The sequence below is a fragment of the Chrysochloris asiatica genome, unplaced genomic scaffold, assembly GCF_000296735.1.
Source record: "Chrysochloris asiatica unplaced genomic scaffold, ChrAsi1.0 scaffold00100, whole genome shotgun sequence".
Lineage (NCBI taxonomy): Eukaryota > Metazoa > Chordata > Mammalia > Afrosoricida > Chrysochloridae > Chrysochloris > Chrysochloris asiatica.
In genome coordinates, this window is record NW_006408618.1 from 8054134 (window position 1) to 8073016 (window position 18883).

At 40.6% G+C, this 18883-nt stretch overlaps 1 protein-coding gene across 2 annotated transcripts in view; it reads right to left on the reverse strand.

Moving 5' to 3' along the window:
• Positions 1–18883, reverse strand: part of ASTN1 (astrotactin 1) — a 531426-nt gene that overhangs the window by 329821 nt on the left and 182722 nt on the right. For both annotated transcript variants that reach the window (XM_006867074.1, XM_006867075.1), the window contains exon 2: positions 6983–7170. In XM_006867074.1, the coding sequence (XP_006867136.1) occupies positions 6983–7170 (188 nt within the window). The remainder of the gene's footprint in view (positions 1–6982; positions 7171–18883) is intronic.

Here is an 18883-nt window from a genome sequence, read left to right on the forward strand (position 1 = left end):
ATGGAGGGGATTGTAATCATTGCAATGAAACGAAATACGGTAGGATGAAAGTAAAGCTGATGTTCTCCCATGAAAACTATCACATAAGTCACAATAAAAACTTTAAAAAATAAAAAAGAAGTACAGCCAAAACCAAAATCAAATTAAAGTATTTTGAAATGCTACTTGGTGGGAAAAATGTATGTAACCAAACTATGAGTATAGGAAAACTATTAAAACTACCATCTTTAATTATAAAGATGAGATATAATGATAATATATTAAAATTCTATTGTGCCTCATTAATTCTTCTACATGCCATAAAATGGAAAATTGGAGATTATATGGTCAACTATCGAAAGTATAATTTGTTGTTGTTGTTGTTAAGTGCCGTCGAGTCGGTTCCGACAGTATAATAAGGACATTTAAATCCACAGAGATTCTAAATATGTAATGTAAAATCATGTTGAATCTTAGTCTTCTAGGGAGTAAGTAATTTGCCCTGTAACTGAAGAATTCCTTTAATTTTGGTTCAAGTGCACACATTGGTTTTCATTTGATGTTCTGTTTCTACTTGTTCAAGAGTTTGCAAAAGAGTATCCTTGTGTACTTTTGTAGTTCTAAATGTCAATTATCTTGAAAAATTTGAAATAAATCTCTTCAGCCAAGTTTGAATCATGCAAAAGGTTAAAATACATCAGTTGACCCTCAAAGCAATAATACAAAGACTTCAGGAGGGAAATCCAATTATTTTACGCAAAGGAGAAATACTGCCTCTTTGGAAAAAAAAATAATTCAAAAATTTTAAGATGTGATTGAAAAATAAGAAAAGCAAAAGGTTTCTCAAAGTTTTAAATTGTTCAACTTCCCAGTCATCAGGGTATTGGTTTTCTGCAAGTCCATGATTTTGCAGATGGTATATTTATACTGAGTACAATATAAGAGAAGCCTTACAAATTCCCATTCACACAATGTCATAAGGATACAAAAAAGGTCTTCTTTTACTTTTCATTTTCTCACTACTTATATTTTGTGTTCAAAACAAAAGATAGCAAATGCAAAATGTAAAAATAAACAGTGGTCCTTTCATTAGGGCAATATGGATGAGAAAAGTGTAAATACAAAATGAGAGAAATGTCAACTTTCAGGTTTTCACAGAACCATTAATTCCCTCTACACATAATGGAACATTTTAGGATTATCAGTTAAGCTTTTAAATATACATCTACTTAACAGGGGGGAAAAGTTGGGTGTATTTATGTTTTGATAATAATCTTAACTTTTATTCCCTTTTCAAATTATGCTATTTTGATCCAAATTGAAAACCACATCAACATTAATCATCATAGTTAATGAAAAATAGCCCTACTATTGTTATTTCATAACTAACGGGGCTTGGGTAATAATATTCATTTAAGTGCACTCACTGCTCAACTCTTATTAGTCAAAGGATTTTGCTATCTTCTGACATATATTATACTGCCATTGCAGATACCTCAAATGGTTGTCTATTTTACTTCCAAAGGATATGGTATAAAGTGTATCAAACAAAGTCTACCAGTCTCGGAATCGCTTCAGAAGGAATCATCAGAGACTGTAGGAACGGCATCTTCAAATACGATACCCTCAGGCTTGATTTCTAAGCTGAGGGAAGATACACAACTTCAGACTTTGAAACTGTTTCTAGAATAGAATCTTAAGGATAGGAGAGGCAGTATGTGAGGATGTGTTGTATGGAATGGAAAAGGAGGAAGGGAGACGGCAAGGTGGACTGTGGTAGACTCCATTTCAGTACTCCTATCTTCGGTCCACCTGTGATCTGTTTTCTAGCAGAAGTCAAAGGCCTTCCAGAATCTTCCTATGGGAGACATGGACCTATCCATAACCAAGAGATGAGGCTACAGACAAACACAAGACTTTCCCACCCTCATCCTGAACCAATGACCTTTGCACCTCTGCCTCCTCCAACTTACTTGGAAATGAGATATAGTTCACTTAACTAAGCTAAGTAAGACCTGGTGTGGTGCTGTCGCTTAAGCAGGGTCAAACCTACCAGACATGCATAGGAATTCCTATACAGGGTCTCTATGATTTGGAACCAACTCTACAACACTTAACAACAACAACAGCCTGAAGGAATAAACTCTCCCATTTTATGGGGGAAGCAGAACGTCACTGGTGGTCTGCCATGGATAACCTCCATGAATGAAGTGAAAGATCTAAGCTAGCTTAAACTTTTTGTTCTCTCTCCATTACAGACAAACTGTCCAGTAATCCCTGCTCAGGGAGATAACCAGAGAGCTCATTTAAAAAAAACATTACTAATGTAGGGCTTGGATTCCTGTTATGGTGCTATAGGATCAGCACTGAACCCCAAACCACAGGTAAGCATTTCAAATCTACCAGTTGCTCCTTGGAAACCCAGTACAGGGCTGCTATGAGTCAGAACCAACTCGATAGCAGTTAACAACAATAACAATGTAGGCTTATCATAGTGGTTTTTATAGTTTAAGGGTACAACCTATTTTCTCAAATCCTTAGGCATCCTTGGTCTGTATAGCTCTCTCTTCATAGTCACCTGTCACCCATACCACCACACACACACATACACTTCTAGAGATCTTATTTCTATGACACTTACTCTTCATAGAAGTGTTTCTCTGTTATTCATAAGGTTTTCAGTGACTAAAGATTCGGAAGTAGTTAGTCACTTCTTCTTCCTAGTCTGTCTTTGTCTGGAAGCTCATCTGAAACCTGTCCACCATGGGTGACCCTGCTGGTTATTTAAAATACCGGTGGCATAGCCCTCAGAATCACAGCAACTCACAAGCCACCAACGTACAACAGACAGACAAGTAGTGGCCGTTTGGTTTTATGTTGAAACTGTCACTTTAAATTTCAAGGAGATCTGTGCGCATGCCTAGTAGAACCCTCCAGGGGTGGCGGTAGGGTATCCATTTGCTCAGGTATCCCCTCTAGTTACCAGAATGGAGGTGCACAATCAGGGAGAGACCAATGAACAATGGACAGATACCAAAAAAATGAATATCCACATCTGTAACTCCTCGGTTCTGTCAGGCGTTCATGGCTGCTCTGATCCTTCCCCCACTTGTTCTCTCCCAAGATGGTGGCTCTGGGAATAGCTAATGGTCTTGAATTAGAAAGCAATGGATTTCTTGATTCTCCTAAAAATTTCCCTAGCTGTAAGCCTTCCAATCTTCTAAATATTCCTTTATAAGTGGTTCAGAGTTCTAGCACCATCCCCTGAGCCTGTTTGGCCGGTATTCTGTGTTGTTGGTGTCGGAGCTCCTCACTGTATATCTACTCGATCCGCCATCTTGATTGTATAAGTGAATAAGGAAGACTGTAGAAGAATTGATGCCTTTAAATTACGGTGTTGGAGGAGAATACTGAAAGTGCCATGGGCTGCCAAAAGAACCAATAGATCTGTTTTGAATTAAGTGCAGCCAGAGTGCTCCTTAGAGGCCAAGATGGCCAAACTTCGTCTCTCCTACTTTGGACACATTGTCAGAGGGAACAGTCACTGGAGAAGGATATCAGGCTTGGTAAGATGGAGGGTCAGAGAAAAAGAGGAAGACCCCAACGAGATGGATTGGTCAAGTGACAGCATCGATGGACTCAAGTGTGGCAACAGTAGTGAGGCTGGACCAGGATCGGACATTGTTTCATTCTGCTGTGCAAAAGGTCTCTAAGAGTCAGTGCCAACTCGATGACACCTAATAACAACTTCCTAGAAGATGTGTCCTCACTACAGTGAAGATATAATGCAGCAACTAGGACAATATGCTATTGACAAGCTTCAGGCTGTGCATGACTTTCCAAGGATCCCCACACTAGCCACCCTCTCAACCTCTACTATATAGCCCTTTGCCAAATTACCTGCCTTTACTTCTTGTATTCAGCCACAACCACAACTCAGTATTAATCACTGGAAATCTCTAGATGCTTTTTTATTAACCCTGAAAACATATTTAATAAGACAAAAATATGTTCTTTGAAATGGTCATAGACCCTTTCCTCCACCAAAAAATCACCACCCATGCCCATGACTGTTTTCCACATTGGTGGGAGGCTGTGGATGGCTGGTCGGAAATTCATAACTGCTCCCTTCTTTTCAATCAGAGCGTATTGTAAATGTGAAGACAATCTGTACTCCACATCTGTCACCCCAGTCAGTGCCAGGCTGATTCAGCTGATCTGCTCAACCTCTCCACTCTCCTGAAACTATCACTTATATTGAAGAAGACAACTTTCTCTGACAGAAGAAACACTGGTCTTTGATTGCGCATGTACAAATACTATAACCCCTGCTCCAAACCTCAATTAATTTGTAAATGAGAAGCAGAGCAATGTCATTTACCTATCTGCCTTCTGGCCGTATGTGGACATTGAGGCTTACCATTTGCTGTGAAAGGGCTCTTTGCTCCCTCATACAGTTTAAATAACCTGGTATGTGTATATGCCAGGAACTCACCCAGCCAAGGGGTCATGGTGACACTGGTTGAGAAAGAAATGAACACTCAAATTTTGGAAATCTCCTTTACAGAGAGATTTTCTTTTGCCAAAAAAAAAAAAAAATTAATATGAGGGGGCATTCAAAAAGTTTGTGGAAAAATAGAATTAAAATATAGTGTATTTTTTCATAAACTTTTTGGTGATCCTTATATATTAAGAATGTGTTCAGCAGTCCCACTTTAATTAACAAAATCAAATATCATGTGGAGCCCTGGTGTGGCACTGTAGGATAAGCACAGGACTAATAACCTCAAGGTCAGAGGTTAGAACTCATTGGTCACTCCTTGGAAACCCTACACAGGGTCAATGAGTTTGGAATGATGGTATCAGAGCAATACATGGGGAGTTAAAATATAGACCTAGACCTGGGTTGGTTCTCTGTTGAATTTACTACCTGTGAAACAGCCTATGTCCTCCTATACCTATGTTGTTTTTGTTAACATCAGGTTGGTACTGACTCACAGCGCAACAGTTCGAAACACTGCCCGGTCCTGAGCCAACCTCACAATCGTTACGGTTGAGTCCGTTGCTTCGGCCACTGTGCCAATCCATCTCATGGAGAGTCTTCCTCTATTTCTCCTACCCTTCACTTTATTCAACATGAAGTCCTTCTCCAGGGACTATGGCCCATGGATAATCACTGCCAAGTCTCAGTGTACTGTCAGGCTATTCTAGGAGCAGATAATGCATTTGGTTTGAACCAAATGTAATAGGTGTTTTCCAACATAACTGGGAAATGCATTCACTCCTTCCACATTGCATTAACTACCACGTATCTGCAATCGCAGTGTTCCAGACATACATCACTGAATAAATAAATGAAACAAAAATATCATTAGAAAGTAAATTCACCGCATTTACATTCTAGTGAGATTCTAGAATAGGGGTTCCTGAAATTTTAGAAAGAATCTTCTAGTTTTCTTTTCTTGTCTCATTTTTAATCGATTTTTTAAATTGCACTGAAAACATATTTAGTAAAACATCCATCAGTTCAACAATTTCTACATATACAATCCAGTGGCATGGATCACACTCTTCAAGTTGTGCAGCCATTCTCAATCCTTTCCCACATGATTCCAACACTATGAAGAAAACATTCATACCCCTAAGTAAATACTCTCCCTTCCCCCTGCCTCTCATTCTTCTAGTGTTCTTGAGGTTTCACATTGCAGGAAGGAAGAAGAGATGCTGATTGTGCCACTTCCAGCAGAAGGAGCAAATATCTGTTGACATGCCCCTTATTGTAAGAAGAGAGAAAGTCACAATTTTCACGTTCTCTAGGCTGCTAGAGAGAGAACTTGTTAGCAGCAGGCAGCTAATTGATTCAATAATTCAACAATTATGGGGCTAGTATCAAATAGTCCTGGTGTGGCACCGTAGGATACACACCCGAACTCAAGGTTGATTTGAACCACAAAGTTAGTTGTTCAAACTTACCAGTCCCTCCTCAGAAACCTTCACAGGATCTCTATGAGTAAGAAGCGACTTGATGGCACTTAACAACAACAACAACTAACTGAATAATTTGAATCTAATTGAATTATTCAAATTGCCCTCACTTAATATTACCTCTTGTTTTTGAGCAGTTTTTCTATGTCCGTGCCCATTCTTAAAGCTAACAGTTTAGTAATGCTGCTGCCGCTGCCGCCATGGAATAACTTCTGACTCATTGGAACTCATTCAACAGCACTTAACAACGACAACTACCATAATAGTGATTCTGAGGCTGTAAATCTTTACAGGAGCAAAAAGCCTCATCTTTCTCCCACAAAGCAGCTGTTAGATTTGAAATGCTGACTTGGAGATCAGCAGCCCAATATGTAACCTATTATGTTACCAGGGCTCCTTAGTTTAGTAATGTTGTTGTTAAGTGCCATTGAGTCACTTCCTCCTCATAGTGACCCTGAATAGGGTTTCCCAGGAGCAACTGGTGAGTTTGAACCGTTAACCTTGTGGTTCAAACTGATCTTGCGGTCCAGCGCTTTATTTCACAGTGCCACACCTATAAATATAGAAATAGGAGCAGATGATGCATTTAATTAGAATCAAATTTAATGGGCATTTTCCAATATAACTGCTATAGAAATAACTGCAATTTTATTTACATCCTAGTGACTACTTTTTGTCACTGAACAATTTCTGTACTGTTACAATGTTGTCTGTATATGGGGAATTTACTTATTAATATGGGCAGTGGTTATGGTGTTTAGTTACTGTAGAGCTTTGTCTAGTGTGCTGTGATGGTCATTTTTATGTATCAACTTGGCTGAACTATAGTTTCCAGTTTTCGGTTGTTTTTTATTGTTGCTGTTTTTTTGCCAAATATTAGTTTTATTGCTATTATATGTCATTAAATCAGTTGGCCATAAGTAAAAAGCCTTCCATAATATAATATTATGCATCAAGACTTTTAATATCAAGATAACTCAAGCTATAATCTGAGAGGCCAAAGACAAGCTGCTCTTACCATGACTGAGATGTGAAGGATCCTCAGCTCCTCTTCTGCTGACTCATGCTGGGGCTCTTCCGTTGGGTCTTGTCCAGGGAGGCTTGGAACACCATCTTGGTGATGAATGTGAAAAAGCAAAGTGCCATTCTCCAGCCATTGTTGCCTCCAGCGCACCAGAGGGATATCCTCTGTGTTTCCTGAGATCTCTGCAGGAGAAACCCCAAAGGCACAGGTGAAAATTGAACCAATTTTTTCATCTTTCTCTTCCTATTGCTAGTTAAGATTAACAAGCTTAAACTGAGGCAACAATGCATTCCAACTGCAGTTAGGTCAGGCTTCCGCTGCTCCAGATTTCAAAGAAGGGAAGAGACCCTGAGAAGAAGTGAATTATCCACCACAGGCCTTTCTACCCTAAGTCTTGTAAGCCAGGCTCTCACCCATTGAGAAAACTACCAAGGTGAAAATTCAAGTTCTTCCCCTTATTTCTGTGATCAATAACATCCTTCACACAACACAGTGTGAATACCTGAGAACCCCCTGAGGTAAATACAAGGTTGTTTGCCTCTTGTAAATTTGAAAGTTTATGTTCCCCAGCAATTACCTCTAGACACACCAGTGAATTTACCAAGAAGAGTTGGTAATTACTGTGCAGAGAATTGGCATTTATGAAACAGTCCTAGGAGGTTACTGCAGAGCAACTTGGACTGACAGGTTATTTCAAAAACCATAAGCATTTGCCACATAGTCCATTGGAGATATTTGATAACTTGCTGTGACAAGCAAAGTAATGTTTTTAATTTTTCTCATCAGCTTTGCAGATAATATGGGCAGCATATATGAGGGTGGTAAACAACCGGTCCCCTAGTACAAAGCCAAGCAATGAACCTGCTCCTCAGGCTTTAAATCAAGACAATAGACTATCATCAACAAATTATTAACAAAACACCAAAAACCTACTTTGTGCTTTGCACTGTAGTAGATACTGAACCAGTATGTCAAAAATATACTGTCTGAATCAGTATGTCAAAACACACCAGTCTGATTGACTACTACAAGAACAAGCAAGTTGTTCACCTGGGAGCCATCAAGGCTCCTCAGGGCAAAAAAACAAAACAAAAACAAAAACAAAACAAAACAACCCTTCACAGACTGAAACTCAAAGGGAATACACAACCAGGCATGTAATCTTCCTGGTGACCATGTTCATCTGTCAATAAAGGGGAAATGAGTGGGAAACAGCAATGAAGCTGTGAGCTATGTCCAACCACGTTCAATAGACTCCTGTCAACCTGGATCGCAACCTGGGTGGCCAGCAGTACACCGAGACCTGGGGACTCCTGAGCCCATGGACAGGGACATAGTCACAGAGAACTAGAGCAGAGAGTGAAGTGTCCAGCTGATATGAAGTGAGGGGAGATGCACAAGAACACCCATACTTGAAGATAGCTTTTGATCTAGCTTCAATGCCTGGATGATCAGAACTCAACTAGAGAAGAAAGAAGAGGGAAAAGAGTGTAATTCACTATAATTTGATGAACTTGACCTATATTTATGGATGTAGTAGCTTAAAAAAGGAAACAAATCTTTACAGCAAGGATCATTCCTAACCCCTTTGTATACAAAGTTGACAGGGATGGGCAACATAGACATTGGCTACCCAAAATGGGGGGGGGGGGATGTGCAGAGGGGGACAACAAAGGCACAAAGTGACTGGCTTACAAGTTTTCAAGAGGGAGCCTAGTTTCAGAGGGCTCGGGAGAAGGGAGAATCTACACTAAGTGGTTTCCAACCTGCCTAGATGGGACTGGTGAAAAGAGATGGGGATAAGACTCTTGTGATTCAATAGTGAATAATTATCTTTAGAACTGATTGTGAATGTTGCAAATGTAAAGGCAGATGTTTTGTAACAAAAGGAAGGGAGTGGTTGCAGTCCAGGAGCAGAGGTCCCTTGGACCATCAAGGGAGAAGAGCTGAGTGTGGGACCCTATCTAGAGAAGCAGTGATGCCCAAGATGGAGGCAGAGACGATGACGTGGAGAGACGAAGCGGCTGGGGACTCTAGACTCAAGGAGGGAGAGGAGCTGTGTGCTGACAGCTGGAGGGCTGGCATGCAGGGTATACCCTTCGGTTGTTTGAATGGTTATAGATTCCTAAGTGCTTCTGTGTACATTAAAAACAACAACAACAGAGGGATTGGAAGCAAATGCTGTTGAATGATGACGCATGGAGGGGACTGAAATCATTGCAGTGAAACAAGGTATGATAGGATGAATGTAAAGCTGATGCTTTCCCATGAAAACTATCACTCAATTCACAATAAAATCATCAAAAATAAAAATACACTGTGTATATGCCCCTCTTTCTGATATTCCTAAAGCATATGATTTTAAAGCTGTGAAACATCTCAAAGTAGAAAATGCTGCTTAACCTAACCTTTCCCGAACTTCCTCAAACCATTTTGTGCTTTATAGCTACTGCCATCCTTGTTGTTGTTATTAAGTGACATCAATTCGGTTCCAACTCATACTGACCCTGTATAATGTTTCTGATGAGCAGATGGTGAGTTTGAAAGATCAACCTTTCAGTTCAAACCAATCTGGAGGTCCACTGCTTACTAGTTTGAGGACTAATATTCTTCTGAGTACACTTTAGCAAACCATTGCTTTACACACACACACACACACAATCAAAGGCATGGCTTCTTCCCCCCAATATTTATCATCTTTAAGCAAAAAAAAAAAAAGTTCCATATACATAAAAAAGATTTAAGTAGACACATTTAGAATAAGTACTGTCATCAAGTACGAGTGCCATAAAGAAGAAAGCAATTTTAAGTATTTATAGAGTTTATAAATATCCTTCACTATAAGTGGGAGGGCACAAATGATGTTCTGCTTTATTTATTTAACATATATTGAGTCTGTATTAAGTGCCAGACATTGTTCTAGGCATTGAGATAGTCACTTGATTGAAGTACTCCGTAAGTTCTCCAAACCAGTTCACCATGAATGAATGTGGCAGATGTTACACATAGTGCATGTTAAAGTCTTGTGGAGACATAGAAGAAAGAAAGGTAATGTTGCCTGGGCAGAGAGGGAAGAAGGAAGGAGAGTAGGCTTCTGGTTCTTGCAGGATGACTGGATTTCCTTCCAATAGGGAGAGAAGTAGGGAGTGGGTAAGAGACCTAGTAGGAGCACATGCTTGAGAAAAAAAGGAGGAAGAATATTCGCTGCTCCCTTAGGACAGACAAGTGAAGAGGGTTTCTGTGAGTCAGAGGTCACTAAGCTGTTTCCAAACGACACCAATATCATTCCCTATTATGTGCCACCACCCTAAGACCTGTGAGTAAACTTGAACTTGTGAGTTGGGGAAAAGGAGGTTGCAAAGATCCAGCTCACATTCATCTTTACTGCCTCTCTTTAAACTCAAAGAGGATTCAGCGCCAGCCTGCTGATAAACTGGATGTCTGTGACCTGGGAAGTGAAGAACACAGTCATCTAGTAGCTGCAATGTCTGCTGCTGCTGCTAGTGGTTTTTGTGCCATGGAGTCAATTCTGATTCATAGAGACTCTGTATAAGATTTCTGAAGCTGTACATTTTTCTGGGAGTAGAAAGCCTCATCTTTCTCCTACGGAGTGGCTGTTAGATTCAAACTGCTGACCTTTCAGTTAGCAGTCCAACTATAGTACCAGAGCTCCTTAGCTGTAGTGCACTGTTGTTAAGAACCTTGCTGTTCAAACCAACCTGTGGTCGGTCCAGTGCATTATCCCATAGCACTACATCAGGACTCCAGCTGCAGTGCAAAGAGAGTATGAAAATGGAAATTCCTCTGCCTCTGGTTCTGGTTTTCCATAGCTCGCCTTTCTCTAGTGAGGCCTTTCACCTGTAAACCTTCTAATCGCAAATCCTGCAGGACAGCATTTATCCTTTCCAGTCACTCAGCATGCCCTGACCATATCAAAGTAAGTACCCAATAGATTTCTCCTGGGGAACACTTCTCCCCCACCCCATCCCCATGTCCCTTCTAGCAGTAGAAGCCAAACTCTGTCTCCTTCTCACCACAAACATAAAACTCACAAGCAATAATGGCTCCTAAGACAGCACCTAATGGAATAATCACTTCACCCAGAGCAACACATGCCCACCCCCCAGCTGGTACCACTCCAACCCTGACCGGGTTTATTCCACACTCAACTGGGTGCCACTTTAGCCCTTCCTATAATTATTCAGAAGAAATCTAGCACCTCATACCTCTAAATCACTTAACAAACTAGTTTGTTTTATTTTTCCTTCCCCAGGGGATCCTCATCAAGTAGGTCAAGCTTATTACCTCAGTTAACTGCAGAAACAAAGACAAGTAAAAAACCAGACCAAGGTCATACCAAGCTGACACAGAGCTAAGATGGATGAACTTTTGTCAGATCTGCACTAGCCCCAGATGACACAACCTCAGAATATGGAGCGAGAAAGCACTTGAGCAGAAAGTCCTTGTGGTCTTTTAGGAGCATCTGTGCTGCAATATTGTATGTTTCTGCATAAGGTCTTAGTATTCCAAGACTTTTTAAAAGTTGAGAGAAAGTTCATATACCATAAAACATGTCATTTTAAAATATGAAATTCAGTGATTTGTAGCATATTTCCAAGTTATGCAACTATCACCACTATCCAATTCTAGAACATTTTCATTATGCTGTCCCCTGCCCACGCCACCAAGCCTGTTTTCATTAGCAGTCCCAGATGACCTTCACGGGGGAAGGTGTTCTTTTTCAGGGACCTAAGAGCAGCATTATCAAGGAAGGTATAGGATCCCAGCAAAGTTCTCCCATGGAGAGGTGGGCTGAGAGCAGGGTCTCTGCCCTTGGCTTCCATCTCAGCCCTTTGAGTATCTATGTGAGTAACTTAGTTCCATCTCTATAGATGCTGACATGATGATCCTGCCCAGACCAGATGCATCTTAGAGGGCAGCGGGAAGGAGAATATCATGGCTGTCAAGGATAGCCATCATATTTTTTGAATCAAGATAAATATAGAATGATAGCTTCTCTCTTGATTTTTTTCCTTTCCTGGGAGGATCTGATATGATGCAAAACTTGGAATATACTACTTATGCTATATATAGTCTGGGTCAATATATTACTTATGCTATATCTGAGTCAAGGAGCTCTGGTAGCACAGTGGTTACGAATCGGGCTGTGAACCTCAAGGTCAGCAGTTCGAAACTACCAGCTGTTCCACACAAGAAAGATGAGGCTTTCTGCTCCTGTAAAGATTTATAGCTTTGGAAACTGTACAGGGTCACTATGAGTCAGAACCGACTCCACGGCACATAACCACCATCTGAGTCGATGGGAAAAACAAATAGGGGTACAGTGAATGTCTCAGGAATTTCTTCACCAATGGGGCTGCGATCAAAGCACCATTGTATATTAATGTAATCATGTTGGTCTGGATGGCAGCAGAATATGTCAAGAAGAGAAGGTTCAGAAATTGCTTCACCAATGCAAGTTTTACACGAGACCCCGAAGGAGCTCTTTCTGGGAATGATAAAATAATGATTACAGAAGAAGTCTTCCTAAGGGCTATGGATGAGGCATTTTTTCCATAACATGTTGAGAAATACAAGTGCCAACAGATCCTACATGGTCACCTCAAGATGCCACAGGTAGCAGGGGCACCAATAGTTCGAGGCTGAGCTATCTAAGAAAGGAAGACTCTCCAGACTTTTAGCATGCCTCCTCTTCCTCTCCCAAACCTCACACTTCTTAGCACCTCCAAAAATTGTGGACCTGCCTAGAATCTACAGAAACCAGGGTGCCATTCATTCTTATATGCAACATTATTTTTTAAGCGTACTGTATTTGCCACATTCAGCAAATGGTGCTATATGTTCCCTGTTCTTAGGAGTTTTCAATCTTGTAGAAAATGTCAGATATGGCCATGAACAAAGCAGTGTTGAGTGAGAGGATGGAAGATAGGCACACAAAAATGGATGGGAAGGAATAAAATGGGAAGAAAACTTGGAGAGGCAGTTCCAGAGGAAGAGAACAATGTGTATAAAGAAACAGAAGGAGAGTGCGTATTTGTAGGACTGCAGGAGGTCTCATTAAGCTTCAGGGAGGAGAATATGGAGAAAAACAGTGGAGGACTGATGCTAAAAATGTAGATTGATGTTAGTTCTGAAAGAGTTTGAATGATAGATTAAGGAGATGAGAGTTGATAGAAAGTCACCCATGGTTTTATTAAGAAAGAAAGTCAACTAAGCTATGCATTAGAAAGATCAGGAAGACCTAGGAAGAGAGCAGCTGACAGAGTAGGTTCCAGTAGGGTTTCACTGTAAATATCATCCTTTATTCAGCAGTGGCCAAAATACTGAACTGGGAATCAGGAGGCCTAGAGATGGTCTGAGTAATCTTGAATGAATCACCTAGCTTTGAATTTTCTCATCTGTCTAATGAGGCTCTGGCTGGATGAACTTCAAGATCCTTTTGTAGTTTTGATATGCCTTGATTTTAAATCCAAACAGATGTGACATGCACAAGCATCTATAAAGACAATAATTTTGTGGCCCCAAATCTCTCAAGCCTAAAATAAACTATACCCTTCCTTTCTCTTTAAGCACAAGGTGGACATTTTTGAGATGACATGAACAGAGCCTTTAAGAGCCAGATTCCCCTTAGACTGAATCCTATTTTGGTGAGAAAGGTGCCCATTCATTCATCTTGGTACAGTGGCATGGCATCAAAGACCAGTCTTATAGCTTCTGCATGCAGTAGAGAAATCAGATGCTGGTACTCGGGCAATAAAAATGACAGCAGAGAATAATCTGGGACAGGCAAAGGAAGAGGGAAGGAGAGTAAAATGAAATCACTTTAAAATTAGTTTTAGTCATTGTTCTAATGTTAGCTTGTAGGCTGTGAGCCTGTAGCATGGTCTATTTGTGGGGCTAACTTAGAATACCCAAAACTTTGCTGTAAAAACTCCTCTTCCACTCATTACAACTTTCCCATATTGCCTAAGTGTCCTGTGCCTTTTTTGAGCTTCCATTCATGCTGAGAGTACCTGAACTAAGCTGCTAAAAACATGTCATGATCAGAATTTCCCCAAAAGACAACCTCACTGAGGACCAAATTCGCGATACCCTCTTTCAAAGATTTTAACAATTTAAGTCAGCTGTGGATTTGAACTGGGGACATTCTCCAGATACTTTAATTCAACTGAATAACTTAAGAGTGGCTGTGGCTCTTGCAGTTCTAGAGTTGTGGACCCTTTTCATTCCTAGAAAAGCTGAGTTTCGAGATGAATCCTGCCGAACTGTAATGGGGTTACTGAGGTTGCCAGGGTCAAGGCAGGAGGAACCATTAACTTGTCAATTCTTAGCCTCATGGTGAGGGCAACTGATGAAGTAACCCTGAAGTCTTTGAAAATTATGGGTGACACCCCCTGATGGCCATTACTAAATTTAAAAGACCTTGCTTAGATCAGGATTTTCAAGCTTGTTCTTAGTCTTGTAATCCTTTGTCCAAACAAACTCTAATGTGATCTCTAAGGGGTTCCCCAGAGCAGAGTTAAAAAAGAACTGACTCAGTTGGAGGTCAAACAATGCCCACTACCTGCTGTTAGGGAGCCCAGAATGTCTGTGTGTTGGTAATGGTTTTGCTTGATTGTCTTTTCAATTCTGTTAAGGGTGGTACTATGAATAATTTCATATTTTTTAAGAAAGAATTACAAGGAAAAGGGAACAACTCTTAAAAATAGATTCTGACCACATTCCACTCAAGCTTATACCACTCATCATTCTGAGTTTCCATTTTGGATGAAGAGTAAGCTCAGAACTTTAGTAGTGATAAAATAAGAATAACAAATGGATCTTATCTAACAGATAAAGACTACCTTTGAGGTTACCAAAGATAGACCTGTGTGTGGTAGAATCACCCTCTTCCTTTCTGTTGTCTCTTACTTTCCTTTTACACCCTTGTAACTTTAGAGTTTGAAAGGTATTGATAGTAGGTCTAGTTTCCCACATGGTTTCATTACAGTCTTCTAACTGGAACTATTAGCAGTGGTATTAACTTTCTACACCTTTGTAAGAAGACAACCTGCTAAAGTCAAGGGTTAATAACAGTAGGGGATCACTAATTATCCTGAAAATCTTTGTCCTGGTATCCAACGTGATCGAAGACTTTAATGTCTGCAAAACGTCAGCCTCTAAAGACCCCAACTTGTTCCATAAACATAATGAGAGCAGCACATTAATGTCCTGGCCATCTGTGAAGAAAGACAAGGGACAAATGAAAAACAGACAAAGGAGAAGGATGATGCAAAGAGAAAGGACAAAATCAAGAGAAGTGAGGAAAGGAGATTAGTCAGAGAAACAATGACCTTTGGGCTGAGTTTGGACCTCTACACCTCTCACCACAGGGGACTATCTGGAGTTCTGATGTGATACAATCCCACATCCCAGAGTTACTCATCACATAAAACAAGGAGCCCTGCTGAGCCTGAATTCAACCAGCACAAGCGCCAGGAATACCAATAGTTTGCCTGAAGTTTATGCCTGTACAGGCCTGGCTGAGCGAACAACAAAATGGGAGATAGCATGGCCAGGGCATTCTCTGATGTTCAGAGACCAACTGGGACTGGAAATCTCATTGTGATTTCTGTATTGAACTCCCTATCTTCCTGGGAGCTGCTTCCTATTGTCTCACTCCCTTTCCTCTGCCTCCAAACTGGCTTAAGCAATGGTTTCAGAAGTATGTGGAGTAAAAGCTTTATGACAAAGTGGTTTAAACATTTCAAAATTCTCTCACCCAACAGGTTCCTTTTCCAAGTAACCAGAACCTTCTTGACTTGCTCAGATTTGGAATAGAAATTTCCACTTGTGCCCAGACAAAAGATAATTGAAATTCTATTTCCCCTGCTTGGTGACATTTGCCCTCAGTGGCAAAAGCAAAAGAGCTTCAAGCATTAATGACCCAGTGATGAGAAAAGGAATGGCAGGTTAAAGAGAGCATTGAACTGGGAGCCAAGAGAATGGAACTGCCGTAATCTCTCTGCAGTTCAGTTTTCTCATCTTCAAATGATGGGACCAGAAGGTCACTAAGGACTCTCCAGCCCTAACCATGTTATTCAATGACACAAAACCAGACATGACATTTGGCTCTAGTCAGATTTCAAAACAGGTGCAGGCTGAGTATATTTCTGCATGCCAACTGGATAAAAGTCTTTGTGGAACTTTTTCTTAACATTCTTCCCAGTGTATGGAATGCTTCCAATTCAGTCCAGCCTATCACTTATGGAGTAAGGATTGGCTATACCGAAACTCAACATAGTGACACTATAGAAACTGTACTCGGTGACTCTCAATCCGAAAGAATCATCGACATACACATACTTCCAAATGGCTTCCAATGAATTTTCAGCCCTTGACCAACTATGTTTATGTAGACGAAGGTAGTCTAGGTAAATAGAACTTCAGCTCACTGCTCTCTGCAGCCCCACCTATAGCCCTTCAGAGAGTGTACTCTAAAACCCCAGAAATGCTACCTTCCTTATACAGCTGCCCACCCACCGGCCCACTCATCTACTTCACCATTTTCAGCAATGGCTAAGGTGGACAAAATGGCATAGGAACCAGCAGTGATGACAGAAAAGAAATGAAGACCCTGGATAGTCCCTAGCTTGTTCTCTGGAGGCAGGTGGAACGCTGCCACAGGAAGCAGAGGGTGGCTTTTTAAATCAGGTTTGATGGAAAGCAGTGAAGCTTTCTATGGATGCTGCTGGAAGTAGGTCACTCTCCACTACTCAGTGCTGGCATGAATAGCAATTGAGCAACTAGAGGAACATTCTATTTACCTTGTGATGGAGATGAAAAAAATTCCTGTGGGGAAAAAAATGCAGCCAAAAGGTTCTGACACAACCTGAGAGATGAGGAGGCATTCAAATGGCTTCTGATTTCATCCAAAATGGTTTGCTTGTTCTTACCACAGTGTTTCTCTGGATCCTTTCAAACCTCTGTAAAGAGTTTATCCACCTGATACTCATTAAAGCCTCATTTGAAATGGGGGGGAGGGGACAGCCCAAAGCTCTTTGAAAAAGACAGGGTTATCAGAGCCACAGATGTACTAGTAAGAGAATTTTTAAATATATCTTGTTCTATTCTCTGCTGCCACCCGACTGACCTTTGTAAATTGAGATAACGGCGCGCATTTAACAAAATCTGACATCAAGTAAGATGTGTAATAATATTTAAACTCCATAACGTTAAAATATGTATTTACGGATCATTTCATACATTGTAATGAGAATAAGTCATTTTGAAGCCTGAGGTTTCACAACTGGAATTCTGATTTGAGCTTTACATGTCCTTGGGGGTCACTTCCTGGAAGCATTAACAGTGGGAGCACATTGGATCCCTGGGTTCTCGAAAGTTGAAGCAGGCTGCGGGGTGACAGCAAGGAGGCTTCCTACTGGAGTCAGTGAAGGCTCCATTTAGTCCAAATCCTGCCTTTATACTCCTGGTCTTTCATATTAATATGTTGTTGTTAGGTGCTGTAGAGTCAGTTCCGAGCCATAGCGACCCTAAGCACAACAGAACAAAAACACTGCCCAGTCCTACCCCATTCATTAATACATTGTTATTGCTGTATTGTTAAGTGCCACAGAGTTGGTTCCAGGTATAGGATTTCCAAGGAGACGCTGGTGAGTTTGAACCACTGGTCTCATGGTTCAAACCAACCTTGTGGTCCAGTGCGTTATCCAACAGTGCCAATGTGACAATCCATCTAGTTGAAGGTCATCCTCTTTTTCACCGACCCTTTCTTTACCAAGCATGCTGTCTTTCTCCAAGGACTGATCTCTTTTTAGAACATTAATACAGGGTTTATAGAATTCTCGGCTCCTGAACCAGTTCTTGGTGATTCCCTTGGTGGCTCTCACCTTGTAAAAAAGAAGAGAAAAGGAGGAAGTAATGACAATTTGCTCACTACTAACTTGCTCCTTTTCTCTTGAATTGCTGCCATAGTCTCGTTATTACTTTCATATCTTAAATGGCATGTCAACTACTACTCATTCATCAATTTGTCATATTATGGTAGCTAGCATGATGCTGTGATACTTAAAGTTATACCACTGATATATCAAATACCAGTATCTGTCTTGGAAGAAGTACAGTCTCAATGCTTCTTAAAAAGGATAATGGAGAGATTTCATCTTACATACTCTTTGGGTGACTCATCAGGAGGTACCAGTCCCTGAAGGGCATCATACTTGGTAAAAGAGAGGATTAGAGAAAAAGAGGAAGGTCCTCAATTAGATGTATTAACATAGTGGCTACAACAATGGCCTCAAACATTGGGAAGATTAGGAGGATGACACAGGACCAGGCAGTGGTTCATGACATCATTATTAGTGGGAACCAACTCGATGGCAACTAACAACAGCAACAACAAATAGCACTGAGATTTTTCTGAGTTTAATGTTTCATTTTCTGTTACAAATATTCCCACTGCCAGGTGACTCCTTGCCCCTCTCCATCCCATGCGCAGTTTCCCTACTTTGCTGCTCCTGTACCAAAGGGCAAGGAATGAGCAGGCATAAGCAGTGTTGACGTTTCCATTTCCCACCTAGAAGCACTGGCCCATTCATTCAGGGCAGCAACTAAAGCAATATTAGTTGGCTTTTGCAAAATAATAATTTTTAAAAATGCTAGGTTTTCTGCTTCAGCGTGTAGAAGCATATTTTGAAAGGATACAGCTATACATTTCAGAAACAAACCATTTAGATTGTGAATTAAAGTGACATTAAATGGAACGAGTAGATAATTAGACTTACAGTAGAATGCAAAGACACAGAAATTTTGGGAGAGCTGTACAGTGCCTAAACTTTGTCTGTACAGTACTCATTCTGAAGCCAAATAGACATA